This window comes from Lissotriton vulgaris, chromosome 6 (assembly GCF_964263255.1).
Source record: "Lissotriton vulgaris chromosome 6, aLisVul1.2, whole genome shotgun sequence".
Lineage (NCBI taxonomy): Eukaryota > Metazoa > Chordata > Amphibia > Caudata > Salamandridae > Lissotriton > Lissotriton vulgaris.
In genome coordinates, this window is record NC_141694.1 from 209,263,558 (window position 1) to 209,280,317 (window position 16,760).

General features: G+C 48.4%; 1 protein-coding gene across 1 annotated transcript in view; it reads right to left on the reverse strand.

Annotated features, from left to right (window-relative positions):
* The window catches only part of TNFRSF21 (TNF receptor superfamily member 21), a 193,856-nt gene extending 179,312 nt beyond the window's left edge, over positions 1 to 14,544 (reverse strand). The window contains exon 1 of the mRNA XM_086926249.1: positions 14,209 to 14,544. Within this exon, the coding sequence (XP_086782375.1) occupies positions 14,209 to 14,295 (87 nt within the window). The 5' untranslated portion in view covers positions 14,296 to 14,544. The remainder of the gene's footprint in view (positions 1 to 14,208) is intronic.
* Between the last annotated feature and the right edge of the window lie 2,216 nt (positions 14,545 to 16,760).

Below are 16,760 nucleotides of genomic sequence, written 5' to 3' on the forward strand. Positions count from 1 at the left end.
ATAAGGTTTTGAGCTTCCATGCTCTAACTCAGAATGGTCCCAGCCCGCTAGACTCCTATTCAGGCTTATCACTCGCATACCTCCTTACCCTCTACCCAAATCCTAACTGTATGCTTCTGTTGACATGTGTTATCACCACGAGGTTTAACCTGGATAAATAAGAGTTTGTATAAACTGGAATCTGCCATGAAACCGTACAGAAGCACAGGCAAATATCACATCCTCGCGTGCATGATTTATCGTACTACAAAACCTGCATGTATCAGGGATTCAAACGGATGAAAGCTCCAGCAACTGGAACTCAATCCATAAAAGACTAAGCTGTGGAAGCAACCATGGCTTCAGCTGTGTCCAGAAGGACAGAACCGTGTGCCAAAAAATAAAACCTTGTGCTTAAGGTGCACAGGACTACAATTATTTTGAGCCTTGAGGAGCACAAGCGAGAACAAGGAATATAATTAGTTAGTTTACCTACACTAAAGAATACGTTGTGACACGCCGCACAGCCCAGGCGTATCGGCTACAAACGGACACTCTGGAACATGAAGACCCTGCCTGGCTTCATTTTCCTAGTGCCATTCAATAGCCTTGTTCTAAATGTGCTGAGGCATCTGATGAGGTGGGAAGGTAGATCCACGAAGAGGATGCTATGGGCGCTTAGTTTAGATGACCAAAGCTATAATCAATGAAACTCTATGGGATTAGATAATCATCGGTACTACCTCGGTTTGCCTATGTAATAAATAAAGAGTTGTTTTCATCAATCATCGTCCAGAAGATGGAAAGAGCTCCCTGGCAGAGAACACAGGAGTGGAGAGAACGTGCTGCAGCAGCCAGAGGTGCTGACTGGAGAGCAAGGGACACCGGTTTGGATCTCGGCGCCACGCAACATCCTGTGATTCTATGCAAATAGCTTAATCTCCCCAAGTGAAAAATTGTTATACAAATATGCTGCAACAGTAAAAGGCAAAACTTTATGAAAATATAGTTACACCAAAGCAGATGTTAACAGTATTTCGGTGGCAGGAAACTGATAAGAGAAGCAGACAAAGAACAAGCATTGTTAAATGCAGGACAATATGATACAGCCAATAGAAATGGAGGAAAGGTAAGTGGCACCCACTGGAACAAATGAGAAGCCAGGAAAGAGGAGGCGGGATGTAAGTCCCTTTTAACCTCATCGCTGCTAAAGGAATTCTCCTCCTGTGCTGGCCCCGATCTAAATCGGTGTGGTTGTGACGGAACCATTCAGTCATCAGCACAGCCCAACCGTGACTGATGACGGAATGGTTCCGTCACAAGCATCGAAGGGGTTAAGTTGATATTAAAACAATAGATTTCTCAAGCACAGCACAAGCGATGCGCAGGTGACACCTAAAAATGGGACAGTTATGTGCAGAGAGAAGAATTAAGCAGGGACTTGGGTGGCAATCTGTAGAAAGGACAAGTTGCCAATAACAATCACCTCTATATTCATAATTAACTGCAGCCAAAGTTGCATAGATGATGAAGCTGTAAAGCCAAAAATAACTGGGCAAGAGGGAAGCTACCTCACCAGAATTCACCAAATTATAAAGGACCACTGGCCTGAGGGCAACAGTGAAGTTTCTCAGATGCTGAAAAGTGGTACAAAGGAACGAAATATATTAATGCTACTGCAAAAACATAAAAAGAGAAATTGGAAGATACAGCTGTGCATGTTTTACTTGACAGTCTGAAGCTGACTTTTAAGAAAAAAAATAAGCTGAACCAATGATATTGGTTTTGTAATTTAAAAAAACGTTTAATAAAGAATTGTGATAAGAACCAGCGGGTCAGCACAACCCAGAGCAAACTCAGCACAAAAAGCGGCCCTCCGCAGGATTTTAGAAGTCAATGGACGTATACACTGTTTCAAGCCTGGATCCACTGTTACAATCAGGGTACTTTAAACCACAACATGACTTGTGAAACTTCTGAAACAGTAACAACCACTCAGATTTCACTTATCTGCTTTATTTATGCAATCTGCATACTTTTGGTTTCTGCAACTAAATCTGCTAAACAGCATTATGAATTATCTCAAGTTTGATATTTGGAAAATCAATATCTTTAGCAAACATCACTAAGAACCAGAAATATATCAAAATTAAGCTGTGTGTTTGAGGAGTTGATAATTCAAGAAAAAAAAATACAAAAAGTATTGCACTTTTTTTAAGTGGAAAAAGATTTCGGTAGGTATTACCTACGAAATGCTGGCAGACGAAGAAAAACACCAGCAGACTATGCACAGTGACAGCCAAGATATCGGAGACTATTTCACTGGTTAGAGAGGTGGCCTAGTATCGTGGGTGTTGATTGACTCAACAGGTCTAGTCCAGAGTTATTCCACCTTCTTCCAGCAGGAGACAGGCAGTGTATAAGTTGTGCCGGTGGTTGGCACCTGCCTCCACTTTTGGGAGACTGGGTATTAATTTTCATCAGACCCAGAGCAGGAGAGAGAAAGGGAGAAAAGGAGGAATAAGAGAAATATAGAACAACAGTGACAAAGATAAAAAGCAGGGATGAAAAAAATTGCAAGTTTGAGCTAATGCCATTTAGACAGAGAAAGTGGAAGCAAAGGCTGGCAATAGAAAAAGGCGTGAGGTGGAATCAAAACTGGGCAACCTTGCTGGTCAGCAACACTGGCATCCTGCTGCACTAGTGGTGGGCTCCTTAGAAAAGCTTTAGACCTCAGCACTTACTTCAAAATTAAAGGGCTGGACCAGGTCACGTCCTGCTGTAATACTACACTGGCGAAGGAAGCACGGATGTTAAGAGGCACGAAAGGGCGTCTCTGGTCTATATTATGTTATCTGTTACATCATTTGTTCCCGAAGACGTGTTTCCAGTACGGGTGGACCTGACAATGGATTACCAAGGAAGCAACTAGCGAGACATTCATAATACCCAAAAGGGGAGGGCACTTTACACGTGCGAGGACCGGCATTTTAACATTAAAAGTGTATCATGAAACCGACTGATATTGTAGCTCAGAGCAAATTCAGGTGTGTTATAAAGGACAATGTAAAAAAGAAAATATCTGTAGGTGAAACGCTTCATCTAGCAAGATTTGTCTTATCCGGTCAGTTGGTGAGAAGGTTACCGGAGGCCTCCTTGGCAGTGCTCTGTGACAGAATGCAAGACAGTGAGCAGTACAGTGCCAGTTTGGTAAGACACGCAGTTGTCCGTTGGCTTCCAACTCAAGCAGAAGATAAAGAAGTCTATGACATGCTACCTACTCCATCAGGAACACCGTTTGTTAAAGATGTAGTGGTCCTAAGAAAACAATTCCACTTTGAAGAACCCTTAGATGCCTATATTTGTTTTTATCAAGGTTTGGTAGCTTTCCTAACCCCATTGCGAGTACTTACAGAAACAATACATACAATTATAATGGTCGTCATTCATCCATGAAGGCAGAGACTACACTATGCACTTATGAAATATTTAGGGATGTAGGTTTAAACATAATAGTGGTGAGCAAAGTGCAGAATCAGGTGTGCTTGTGGATAAGGCTGTATGGTAAGAGGGAGGGATTATCCTACCTTAGGATACTGGAGTGGAAGTTGTTGACCTTGCCAGGACTCAAACTGGGATAGTTTGGCTCTGAACCTCAAGAGGGAAACATGGGTTTTTCAGTCTACTGAATAGACACCAGTCAGCAGAGGTTTCGGGCGTCTTTGTTGGGATTAACAAGTTCAGAAAAGTAGGGGAGTACTGTTCACTGATGGCTTTGAACACCAGTAACGTTAATTTGTATTGTCAGGTGTCCATCCGGTGTGGTGTTCATGCAAAGAGGTTGGTGATTGTCTGCCGTGTGCTGAAATCCCAATCAAGAACATGTCACTTGTACAGTGAATTATGGGTAAAAATTGCACCAATAGTGAGCACCGGATGAGGGCAGAGCACAACTCACCTCATTTGATTAGAGCAAGGACTAAGTTCAAGCCTGTGGGCGTAAGATCAAACACCAGTCTACATCACATATCAACCCCTAATCCCATCAGAAACGACACTGTGCCCCAAACCACCAAGCTCAGCCTCTGAAGGTCACATCAGCCTCTGTGGATAACTTTCTGGCAGACTTAGGGGTGCGGTCAAAGAGGATGAAGTCAGGGTATAGTGACAATCGGCTTCCAGCAGGGCAGTCAGTGGCTTACATTCACTCTCTGAACACAAAGGGAACAAGATCCCCAGTGTGCCCAACGTACCCCAGTAACAGGGTGTGGGGAAAATGCCCTTTTTGTATGGTCATAAGGGGTGGATGGAATTTGCGAAATTGACTTTCGCAAACTTTAGCGAAATAGCGCAAAATCTCAGCGAGCATGCAGAACTTTCGCAAAGATGCGCAGATTGCTTTTCCCGCCCTTTCGGGATGTGTTTTGCATGCTCGCGGGGAAAATGTACCTCTAACTTGCCCATGCGGTTGCTAATGGGCGAGGCCATCTTTCTCGCAATGCTGATTTCCTCTTCCGGGTCGAATGGTGTGTCTGCAAACTCGCGAGGAATAGCGTGACCGGTTACCAACAATCCAACATCTTGTGGCGCACGCGAACGGATAGTAAAACTTGTCGGCGAACGCGAACGCAGAGACCTGGTAAGTTGCTACCGTGCATTTTTAAAGCTTAAACAAGAAAAATCTTCGTTTCGCGGCAGATTGCGAAAGTTTTTACATTTTCGGCTCTCCGCAGAATGCGAAAATGTCAAAATATCGCAAATTCCACGAACGTAACGATGCTTGGCTCTGAAAGTGCACTGGAGCATACTGACCAGGCCCCAGTGCTCTCTCCCTAAACATGAGGCAGCAAATTGGTACTCCCAATTGGCAAGGACTTTAACTCCCTTAGAAGTCTATAGTAAAGTGGTTACAAGGGTAGCCAGACCATGGATGTTAAAGGGGTCTCCAGGGGCTGAGGCACTATTTGTGCCACCCTGAGTGATGCAAGTTAACAGATGACAGCATGCCTGTCATTTTAGATTACCGGAACAGTGCAAACTGCTCCAACTCAACTCTGCCCTCACCATGCGCGGCAAGGTCAAAGCACTCACCATGCAAGGTCAAAGCACTATCTTCAATACATGTCTGTCATCACTAAGGTAGGCCTCCTAAGCCCGGAGGAGGGTGCAGTATATTAAAAGGTGTTGACATATAAATGCAAGTATATATGTTGCTATAGAAGCCCTTTTCATTAAGGGCTACAATAAGTGTTCAGCGGTCCACAGGAAACCATGGGCTGGGCCTGTGCAGACTCGAAGTCACCATCCCTATTATGGTACTGCTGAATATGGCCATGTTTGGCATCAAACGACGTGCCTCCTCACTCTTGAAACTAATTCAGTGTCAAAGTTGATGTGGCATGCACCCAGGTGGCTACCTTAGAGGTTGCCCACCCGGTTGCCCTAGTCTTCCCTGTGCTCTGGCTTGCAGCCTACACTTGCTGCTGCCAGGACAGGAATCTGACCTATCAGGCAGTGTGAACACACCCAGGAGTTAGAAACAAAGACCTGGCCAGGAAGGAGGTGACACCTTCTTACTGATAGGAAGGCAGTGAGCTCCAGAGCATTTACCACCGCGGATATGCACGAAGGCTGACTTCCAAAGAGAGAACCTGCCCTCCCCCTCCCCCTGCCCCAGGCACATTTGCACCCAGGCAAGCAGGAACATTAGATAGTCAAAGGACATACACTCACAGGAGGCTAGTCACACCATAGGGTGTGCTGCCTGTTCTGTACAGCCAAAGAAGGTGTATGTAATTTTTAGAAGTGGCAGAAAATAGGATTCTGGGAAGTAAAGATAACAACCCCCCCCATCTCCCAGATGTGGTCACTTCAGGAACAGATTAGCTGCTAGGGCAAGTAATTCATTGACCACTTGCATCCACATCCCTAAATCTAAGAATTCAGGGACATCCCGACCCTCAGATAAGTAAAGACACCAGCACAGTCTAAGCAATAAATCCAGGCTCCCATTTCAGCACCATGGACAGCCAGGACAACTCTGCACCGGTGCCTCTCGGGCCAGATAAAATAGAACTGACTGTTGTGCCTTGGCCCTGGAACCCACATCACCTTACCCCTCCGTGGGTTCCACATAACTCGACCTGCAAGTGACAGATTGTCACTAGTACCTTTTCTCACATTGACCACAATGGTAAAGCTTCAGCACTGAATTGCGCAGTTTTATGATCGGTTCTAAATTCCACCACTCCAGTTATACGTATCCAATCTCATTTGTTATAAAAACAGCTTTATTTTTATACATTTGTGTCAGATTGCCTTTGAGTCGAGTCAATTATTTATTGTTCGTGTTAGTACTCTGAAACGCTTAACATATGTTATTCTATTAAAGCCCGACTGCTCTTTATCACACTAAAATTACCGGTACTGAGCTATGGATTTATTATTCTGAATCCAAGGACCAGGGGGGAGTGGCTTGGATGCAGAGTCGGGCAGCAGCGTGAGCGCCGAGCTCCGCTCGTGAACCCTGCAATTATCCTGTTAATCGACCCCCTGGAGAGAGTGCTAGCATGGTCCATGGGTCTGCGACATCTGGAAGCCTGAGGTGCCGGAACGGTGGGGCCTATGATCGACGGACCAGGCGGCCATTTTGAGTGTAGCTACGCACTAACTTATCCTGCGTCCCGAACGGCTGTGGAGGGCCCTGGAGGTCGCTGATATGGGCAAACCCAGAGGGAGAAAATATGAGGATGCGCCACCCTCCGATGCAGAGGGCCCAGCCCAAGACGAACAAGACGCATCCGGGCCACCGCAAGACCAGGGCCTGCAACTACAGCTTGATAAAATCCTGACCGCCATATCGGAATCTCGCACTGCTTTACAACAGGACATTGCGCAGGTAGCGACTGGCCTGGGCCTACTACGGGCAGATCACTCTAAGTTGGCAGACAGGGTAAAACAGGCGGAGGTCAAGATTCAGGAGATCAAACCTGCTCAAGTCGCACTAACCAAAGGCATGGCGAATGTACTGGAACGGATCGCAGTGCTGGAAAAGCGGGCGGAGGATTCGGAAGGGAGGAATAGACAAACAATATCCGGCTTGCCGGAAAAGATTGAGGGATTATACATGGTGAATTACTTGGAAACCTGGCTGCGAACAGTGGTGGCCCCGGAGGGCTCATCTTCCTTCTACACCCTGGAGAGTGCACATAGAGTCCCCGCTAGACCACCGCAGCAGGGGCGGCCACCTCGGCCTGTGGTGGCACGCTTGTTGCACTTTAGAGATAGAGACTTGCTGCTACGGAAGGCCCGGGAGGATGGCCCATTCCAGGTGGACAACAACAGAGTCACTCTGTTCCCATATTACTCGATTGAAACCTTGCGGCGCCGTATGTCCTTTCAATCCATTAAGAAGGAACTCCGCGCGGAGGGGATTCGTTACTCCTTGCTATTCCCGGCCTAACTGTGCATTGCTTTGGAAGGAAAAACTAATTTCTACGAAACTCCGGAGGAAGCATGGACCTGGCTGGAGTCTTATAGGGCAGGTACGGATGGACAGATAGCTGAAGCACGAGAATTGGCTAGAGATTCTTTGCCCCGTCGATCCCGGTGATTGAGGCGCCGCAGGAAGGACATGCAAAGACTATCAACCTCGCAGACTGAGCTGGAGCGCAGGGGAGCACTGCAGGCGGTATAGGAGATCTCCGGGGAATTGTTGCAGTCTTCCCCGAAAGGATCGGACTTGGACTCTGAGAAGGGGCAATCGGAGGCAGACTCCACTGCATCGGACGGTGTACATCTGCCACTGGTTACTCCCAGGACGGCGGATGGCCCGTTAGATGAGTTGACTTGATAACTAATAGCATGATGTGGGGAGATTAGCTCTGATTAAGGACGGCACGGGGCTCGGCAGTACCCCTCAAGAACAGCTGGATGCGCGATACGATGGGATTTCATAATAGCTCGTTATACAAGTTACTGAGTGGGGGGGGCATGGAGGGGGGGAATGTTTCGTTTCAGGGGGATTCTGAGCTGGAAAGAGGGCGATGTGTTGATGTGCTACTGAGTACTTGCTAGGCTCTATACAGCCCCACCGGATGGTCCTAGTTTATTTGCCTTAGCCTAGTTGAGGCAATTGTTGGGTTGGTTTGGATTGGATTCACTATGTTGGTGCCTGTTCTGGGGGGAGTGGGGGGGGGGGGGGAGGTGACGTACTGGGTGGGGTGGGACTGTTGGGAGAAGGGCTTGTTCTGGTTTCAGGGAAGAGCCTGCTGGGACGGCAGCAGAGGAAGGAGGAGTGTTGGGGGGGATTTCACACCTATACCATGGGACCATTGCCTGACGTGAAATGTATGACTTGGAATATGAGGGGATTACACTAAATGCAGCGGAGGTATAAGGTCCACTCCTATTTAGTTAGAAGGGGTGCGTAGGTAGCGTTCCTGCAATAAACACATCTGACCAAGGCAGAGGGGGCAGCACTGCAGCGAAGATGGCGAGGGCAACTTTACTACACTACCGATTCTGCTTTTGCGCAAGTGGTCTTGATTTGGGTTAGAACGGGGGTCCTGTTTCAAATGACCGTGCAGTTAGTTGACCCGGAAGGACGATATGTGGCGGTTGAAGGCCGCCTAAACTGACGGGAGGTAGCCCTTTGTAGTATCTATGCCCCCAATGTGGAGCAGATACCGTTCTTTGAGTGCTTGTCTGACGCTCTGGCGGGCTATTTTTCGAAGCCGGTGTTGCTAGGGGGAGACTTCAACTCCATTACGGATGTGGACATGGATAAATCGCACCTGCAGTTGCTTGGTGCTCCAATCTATAGATTGGCTAAATTTAGAGCCCAATGGCAAGATCATTTTGGGTTTGTGGACATATGGAGAGCACACCACTTGGCTGAACGTGAATATTCCTTCTTCTCGGCGCTCCATGATATGCACGTACATCTCCATGCAATCTTGTGTAGTCCTGGTCTGGCTACTATGGCAGCTAGCAGCGAATATTTGTCCTGCACGATCTCGGACCACAATCCCCTGTTGGTAGGGTTTTGCTGGACTGAGCCGCGCCCGGCCATCCCGACCAGGAGACTGCGCCCAGAAATATTGGAGGATTCTGCCTTCCATACGGAGCTGGGCACGGGTATTACACAATATTTTGTGGAAAACGAGGGCACAGCTGGAACAACTGCTTTGGAGTGGGATGCCTTTAAGGTGGTGACCCGGGGGTTCTGCATCGCCAAATGGGTGGGGGTGCGGAAGTAGATATTGCAGGAGGCTGCGGAGAGAGCCCTCAGGGAGGCTGAACGTGCCTTTTTGGTTAACTCTGATGAGCGCGACGTGGTCCAAACTAGGAAGGAAGCGGTGGCAGTGGAGCGCCTAAGGTCTTTTGACCATAGAGCATATCTGACCCGTGCGCATGCTGAGAGAGATAAGGTTGTCACGTTACTGGCGTGGCTGGCTAATCCTATACCTAGATGCATCCCGGTCTTAGCTTTGGCGTCCTCATCGGGAGACCTCATCTATACGCAACATCAAATTAATGATTGGTTCCGTTCTTTCTATGCGGACTTATACACGAGTCATCTGCCCGCTGCGGAGACTGACATTCAAGCGTTTGACGGATCTGGAACTGCCTATGATATAGGAGGAGCAGGCGGACTCCCTAAGACGAGATATCTCGATTGCTGAAATCCGCTGAGCGATTAAACAACTGGCGCGGAATAAGACCCCAGGAGGCGGCGGGCTGCCCGTGTAGTTTTACTCGACTTATATTGACGAGCTAGCTCCTAGACTGCTTTCGATGTATGGCGAGGCCAGATCACTGGGGGGTGTTGCCGGCGTCCACTAGGCAGGCGATTATCGTTCCCCTCCTCAAACCTGGGAAGGATCCCACAGATCCAGTGGCGTATCGTCCTTTGTCAGTGCTCACTACGGATTATAAGATCCTAAGTCGGGTGCTAGCTACTCAGCTCCTTCCTTTTATGACACATCTGGTTCACCCCGATCAAGCTGGGTTTATCCCTACCCGTAACACTGCTGGCAGTATTCGCAGGCTTATAGGAGCGCTGGGGGGTCAGCGTGGCAACGCTAACCAGGCAGTGGTCCTCTCTGTGGACATTGCGAAAGCATTTGACAGCTTAGAATTGCCATATTTGTTTTCGGTTATGAGGGCGTTTGGTCTTGGAGAAGGGTATATCCGCTGGACAGAAATATTGTATACTGCTGCGAGCGCTAGAATAAAGGTAGGCCAGTTCATTTCCGCTTCGTTGCCAGTGGGTCGAGGCACCAGGCAGGGCTGCTAGCTCTCTCCGTTGCTGTTTGCTCTGGCTATAGAACCGTTGGCAGCACATGCTAGAATGGGGAGTGCATACCGGGGAATACAGCTTCGTGGGCGGACGCATTATATTTCACTATACGCGGATGACCTGGTGCTCTTCTTGAACGACGCGAATGAGGCATTGACGGTAGCGCAGGAGCAGCTCACCCGCTTCGGAGAGGTCTCGGGCCTGCAAGTCAATTGGGCAAAGACTTGCGTGTTTCTAATAACCGGAGCTCGCGACCCGCCTCTGCATTTGCCCGTTGTGACGTGGGAACCCAGTTGCCTCCCCAATCTGGGGACGCACATTTACCATACGCAGGACGATCTGCTTGAGGGTAACATTGGTAGGGCACTCAGGGGACTTAAGGGCAGCATGCACTTCTGGGGTACACTTCCACTTTCGGTGGCAGGACGGGTGGCACTATTGAAGATGGTGGCGCTCCCACGATTGCTGTATTTCTTCGGCACCCTGCCCATACGAATACCTGTCGCATTGTTTCGTCATCTCCGATCTGCGATGAGTGGCTTTATCTGGGAGACAGGGAGGCGCAGAGTGGCATTAGACATGCTAATGCGGCCTGGGGCAGAGGGGAGCCTCGCGGTCCCTAACTTTGAACTGTACTATTTAGCGGCGCAGTTCCAGTGCTTCACCCAGGCGGTGGCGCAGGAATTCCGTGGCCTGGAGCGTGAATTTGCTCCGGACGTGGCGCAACATGTCTTATCATTTGTGGCATTGCAGCAAAGGTTGAGAGTTGATGAACTGTCGATTGAAGAAGGTGCGCTACGGCACTGTTGGAAACACTATCACAACAGAATAGGGGTACAAAGACCTTATGCTCCAGAGATACCGTTGAGAATGTGCACAGCTCTGCCACATGGGGAGGGATTGGTCAGTCTTAGCGAAGTGGGAGATGCTCGGATTGCAGATGGTTGGGAACCTAATAGCTGACGGCGCACTACTACCTTACGGTGCTTTGCAGGAGACTTTTGGACTCCCAAGGGGGCATTTCCTAATTCATGCTGCCCTAGTTACCGCCATTCAGAAACACTGGGGGGCGGGCCTATCGGAGTGTCAAGTAAGTGCAGCGCGTCAATACATAGTGATGGCAGCGGGCACCTTCAAGGCAGTAACTTGTCTATATAGACGCATGCTGGGGGAAGGGTTGACTCCATTGCAGAGGCTGCAGGCGCAGTGGGGGGCGGATATAGGCAAGGAGATCCCGGACTCAGCCTGGTCACATGTGTTGAGGAGGGCATAAAAAGGTACTAGAAATGCTAGATTCCAGTTAATTCAATTTTACACAGAGCATACCTAACACCAGAAAAGATTAATTTGTATTTCCACACGGACTCTGCGCAGTGCCCCAGATGTAGACTGAGAAATGCAGATTTAGTGCACATGCTTTGGGATTGCCCACAGCTAGGTACCTATTGGGAGGAGGTCCTCACTTCGCTCTGCAAGACGACGGAAAGACAGATTGACCTGGAAAAAGGGGCCCGTCTCTTGCATTGGTTTCCACACACAAGCAAAACAAAGGTGCCAAAGAAGTTTTTGGACTTGGGGCTGCAGCTTGCCAAAAGTGAAATTACGTCCCATTTGAAAGATAAGGTGAGGCCTCGCTATCTTAGATGGAGGGTGGAGATGCTTAGGTGGCCCAGCAGTGAGGGCGCTGTGTGATTGCAACAGGCTCATAGGTCTCACAATGAGAGGGCTTTGGAAGCAGCTCGGGCATGGGAGGCATTGGTGGCGGATTTGAGGAAGGAGGATGAGGATACTGATTCAGAGACTAATGATATGACTGTGGAGGGGGACTAGTGGGCCACACACCTAGCTAATTGAGTTAGGAACAATGTTATGATTCCCTGTTTCCATAATTGGTCACTCTGAGCTACGTGGACGCCCTGACGGTGTCAACTAACGATTCCCTGATACAAATATATCCTCGTTATGGCTTCGATTTCTGTCTTAGTCCGCGCCAGCAGGAGGGAGGGTTGGGGAGGGTTCCAGGGTGGGAGGTAGGCGGGTTGTTGCATGGAATATTCTGCTCAGATCGCGTGTTATTTCATATTCCGTTAAGTCCTAGAAGTTATATTGATGATTATATTGGTCGCTTGAGACGTATACTTTAGCTGAGTACTCCTGGATAATGGACTTAAATGGACCGTAACTGATCAGCTATACAAGACACTTATGATTTGTGATTCCGTGCTCAACCGCATAGGTTTGTTGATGTTGAAAAAAATAATAAAGAGATTTACAAAAAAAAAAAAACTGAATCCAAGGACCATCTCTGGGGTATCGTGCTAGTATTACATGGTGAGGCCTAACCAGTATCCCCACATAATACTCCCCTCTTCTACACAGGGTCTTTCTTCAGCCCTTACTTGGGCAGTGCCATGATAATTTACTGTTTGTGCCAAACAGCTGTGGAGTCCCCCCGTCTCAGGAATCTGTAAAACTTCATAAGCACCCCCCGTCCTTACACACATGGTCCTCATTTAGCAAGACGATATAATGTAGGTATGATTAAAGAGAAGCAATAGCAGCATATACAAAAATGACTTCTGTCCTCCTATGCAAAGACTAAAACCCTTTGAGCACCACCGACATATGTTGGAATAGGTGAATTTTTATGGCTCTTCTTTAATCTGCTCCCAAGGGTGCCAGAATCAATCAATTCTTTGGACACTTGAGACATGGTTGTTTTTACCTGTACTGTTAACCAAGATATTTGGTTTCACTACAATGGTATGGTAAATACACTTATAGGTGCTTATGACAATCCTCTTCATCCACTGGTGTGTTGTTGTGTCATTCACATTTTTTTTCTTTCAGCCACTGCAGCATGCAGCCTGGGACAATGGGTCAGCACACTTCAGCCACTGGCTAACGTCACTAAGTAATGACATTCTGCCCTTCCACAAGAAGCACACACCCACACTAAAAAAAGTAGTTTCTTAAGTGTCAGGGACTATTATGGAAATGTGTGCTATTTGAGAACAAACAAAAAATATTTTTGCTTTTAACCAATGTTTGTTATTAAGATTACTGAGAGCTTGGTAGCTTTTCCAACAATAACGTTTTGCAAAAACCACGAAATAAGAAACAAGGCTTGACAAAGACAAAAAAGTCTGATGGCCAACACCAGACCTATTGGCTTTACCAATGCTTGTTTTTACACTATTACAACTCTGTCAACCAAGCCACGGTGGCAGATGCGTGAAGTGCTGGTCGTATCATATTTATTTGTGCATGGAAAAGGGTTTTGCGGGTCTATGGCTAACACAATCCACAGGGACAACAACACGGTTACAGACTAGACTCTAGAGATGACGGGGCATGGAACGGGCCCGCCGCAGCCAGGACCCAACTTATGTTGTTCCTCCTTTGCAGCGTCTCCCCATACATGATGTTGTTGTTGTTTTGCCCAGAATAGGAGGCTAGTAAGGCCCCTATAAGAGAATGCAGAGGCTGTTCCAAGGCCAGGCTGGGATAGGAAAGCACCTATTCTGACATGACAACCTGCCAGGAGCAGGGGTGGTCCACAAAGAACCCTAAACGAAAAGCATACTACAGTTGGACAGGGAAGTCTTCATACTGCACTGTGACAGCCGGTGTCTCCCCTCTTCTCCCAGAAAGGCTGTTGCTGTGCTGCATGAGATGTCTATAATAATCCTTCTAACAATTTACCATGCCCCGTGAAGAGGGGTTCTCTCTCTGAGCCACCACATATATAATACAAAGAAGGGTCATGATACCCACTTAAAGCCTTGAAAAGCCCAGTCTAGCACGTTTGATATAAATTCCGCAGAGCACTGCTATGGAATATCGGGCCATAAAAAAAATGCAAAAATCGTGAACTGTACACAGAATGCTGCTGTGCGGCACGGGAAGGCTTGCACTGTACTTACTGTCACTAAGCAGATGCTGCTGCCTTGCCACCTGCCCCGGCCGGCAGCGGGCCCGGCGCTGCCCCTACCGCTGCAGGAGGTCCCCATGGCGGGGCGAACTGTCACTGGAGCGCGCGCCCCCGGTGTGCGGCCCCGCGGATGCCCATGCCCTCTTATCCCCGGGCTTTGCCGAGGAGCCGCGGTAGAAGCAGCACGGGCTTCAGGTAGTAGGGCAGCAGCGTGGGGCTCTGGAAGGCGCGCGGGGAACGTCTTCCCATCGCTGCAGGTGCTGCTGGGACTGGCGCGTAGGGCGCGCGCACCGTCGGTGCAGCCTGCCCGCTCTGCAGCCCGCCCCCGGGCCCGGCCGCGGATTGGACCAGCCCTGACGCCTCTGCAAGGAGGGGGCGGGGAGCCGCCAGGGCCCGCCTCCCGGATGACGTCATACAAGAGCAGGAGACAGACGGAGGAATGCAGGTGCCACCTGCGTTCCGATATTCAGAGCCACGCTCCTGTTATGACGTCACTCAAAGGCAGGTTAAGGTTAGGGAAACGCCTAGGTCGCGCTATGACGTCACGTACAGTAAGGGGCAGAGAACTAGAGGGCAATTGCCGCCTTCAAGCGTTATTTATGGGAACTGCATGCAGCAGCAAAAAGGCTCGCTCCGTTCAAGATGTTGGCAACAGTCCTCCTCTGTCCTATAACAATACATTTTGAATGTGTCGATTTTGTGACGATTTAGACCTGAATTGCAATTTGTTTGTAATCAGAGAGCTTAAGTTACATATACTTTTTTATATTTACAAAACAGCTTTTTGCATTATATTCCCTCCATCCTCCACGATGATTCGTCCATAGCAGCGCTGCAGAAGTATAGTGCTTAGAAGCCTGCACGGCGCCAGGTGCTCTTCATTCAGAGTGAGGGCTGGCGGGATAGTGCAACACATACTGCCTCTTGTTGACGCTTTTGCTGTGTTTTTTTCATGACTATGAAAATGTATTGAATTTCGTCTCTGCTTCCCCTCGGCTGGGGAGGCAGAGGAGTCCATCGGGACTGAGAAGAGATTGCAAAATGAAGGAGAACGCGTTACCTCATCGCGAGTCTGCTGAAGGCTGCTGAGCAGAGTGCGAGTGAGGATAACTGTGGTGGAAAGATAAAAGTGTCCTGGTATGCACTTTCGTTCGTTGTATAATTATTTGTTCCTTGCAAGGGCGTAGCAGGTGCAGTGACACAGGGTCCCAGAGCTATGACATGTCGACAACACCAACTTGGTGCCTTTAATTTGCTACCAAAATGGGATCGATGGGGTGAGGTGGGGTATTTTCCCTACCTATGTTTGGAGCCCATTGCCCCTTGCTACACCATCGGTTACTATATTCAAAACCTGAGTTACTATTAAAAAAAAAAACATGAACCCCATTAAAAAAAATATTTTACACTGGCAGAATAGATTGTTATGTGCTTAGTATTAGACCTGCCAAACTTTAGAACAGTCGAAAACGACACTAGGTGTGGGCTCCCCACAGTAAGGCCAAGCCACTGACTAGATAGAAAACTATATAATTGCCAATACTGATACATTCACTAAAACCTCCTCTAATTCTCTGCCATTAGAATTAAACTAAATGTGAGTGCAAGACTTGTAATTCAGTCTGAAGTAAATCACTTTTTATTAATGCTTTTTTAGACACATTAGTTGGTTATAATTCACCAATTTCACATTTAAAACGAAAAATAATAAATCTATCTATACTAATATTATAAAGAGAGAACAGAAACCTTTTGTCAAGGTAAACTCGGGAACCACAGTGCCAATGCACACACCCAATACATTGTTGTAATCCTCAGGGTGTGCAGATGGACATAGGCTATAGAAAATAAAAAAAACAAAAAAAAAACGTAAATTTAAAAATATAACTTACAAAAAAAGTAGTGCCCTGAAAATAGCGCCGGCTGCGACGCTGCGCTGGCCGCGATATAGCGCTGGCTGCAATGTACGTGATGACGAGAAGGAGCGGCGGTGAAGTGAGGAGCGCGGGGAGGAGCGACAGCTCATGTGCATCATGACGAGGAGGAGCGGCGGTGAAGTGAGGAGCGCGGGGAGGAGCGGCGGCTCAGGTAAGGCTCCGGGACACGGGAAATGTTGGGGCGGGAGGGAGCCGGTGCGGGAGGTTGGCCCTGAACAAATTCGGCTGAGGTAAGGCTCAGGCTCTGGGGGCAGCATTTCAGGTTTGCGTGCACTCCCGCCCCGGCCCCCGCCTGCCACGACATTGTCTGGGACACAGACAATGTCGTGGCGGGCGGGGGCCGGGGCGGGAGTGCATGCAAGCCTGAAATGCTGCCCCCAGCCCCCTTCTGCCCCAGGCAACGCTGGGGCGGGCTGCTAGTACTAATATAATAAAGAGAGAGCCCAAACATTTGAGGCGGGTAATCTCAGGAACCACAGCACCAATCACAACACCCATAACAGCGTTGGAAAGGGCAGTTGCAGCAGAAGGACATAGGCTATGCAGATGCCCACCATATACATTTAAAAGGTAAAAGAACCGTGCCAGCAAATAGTCCCTTGTGGGC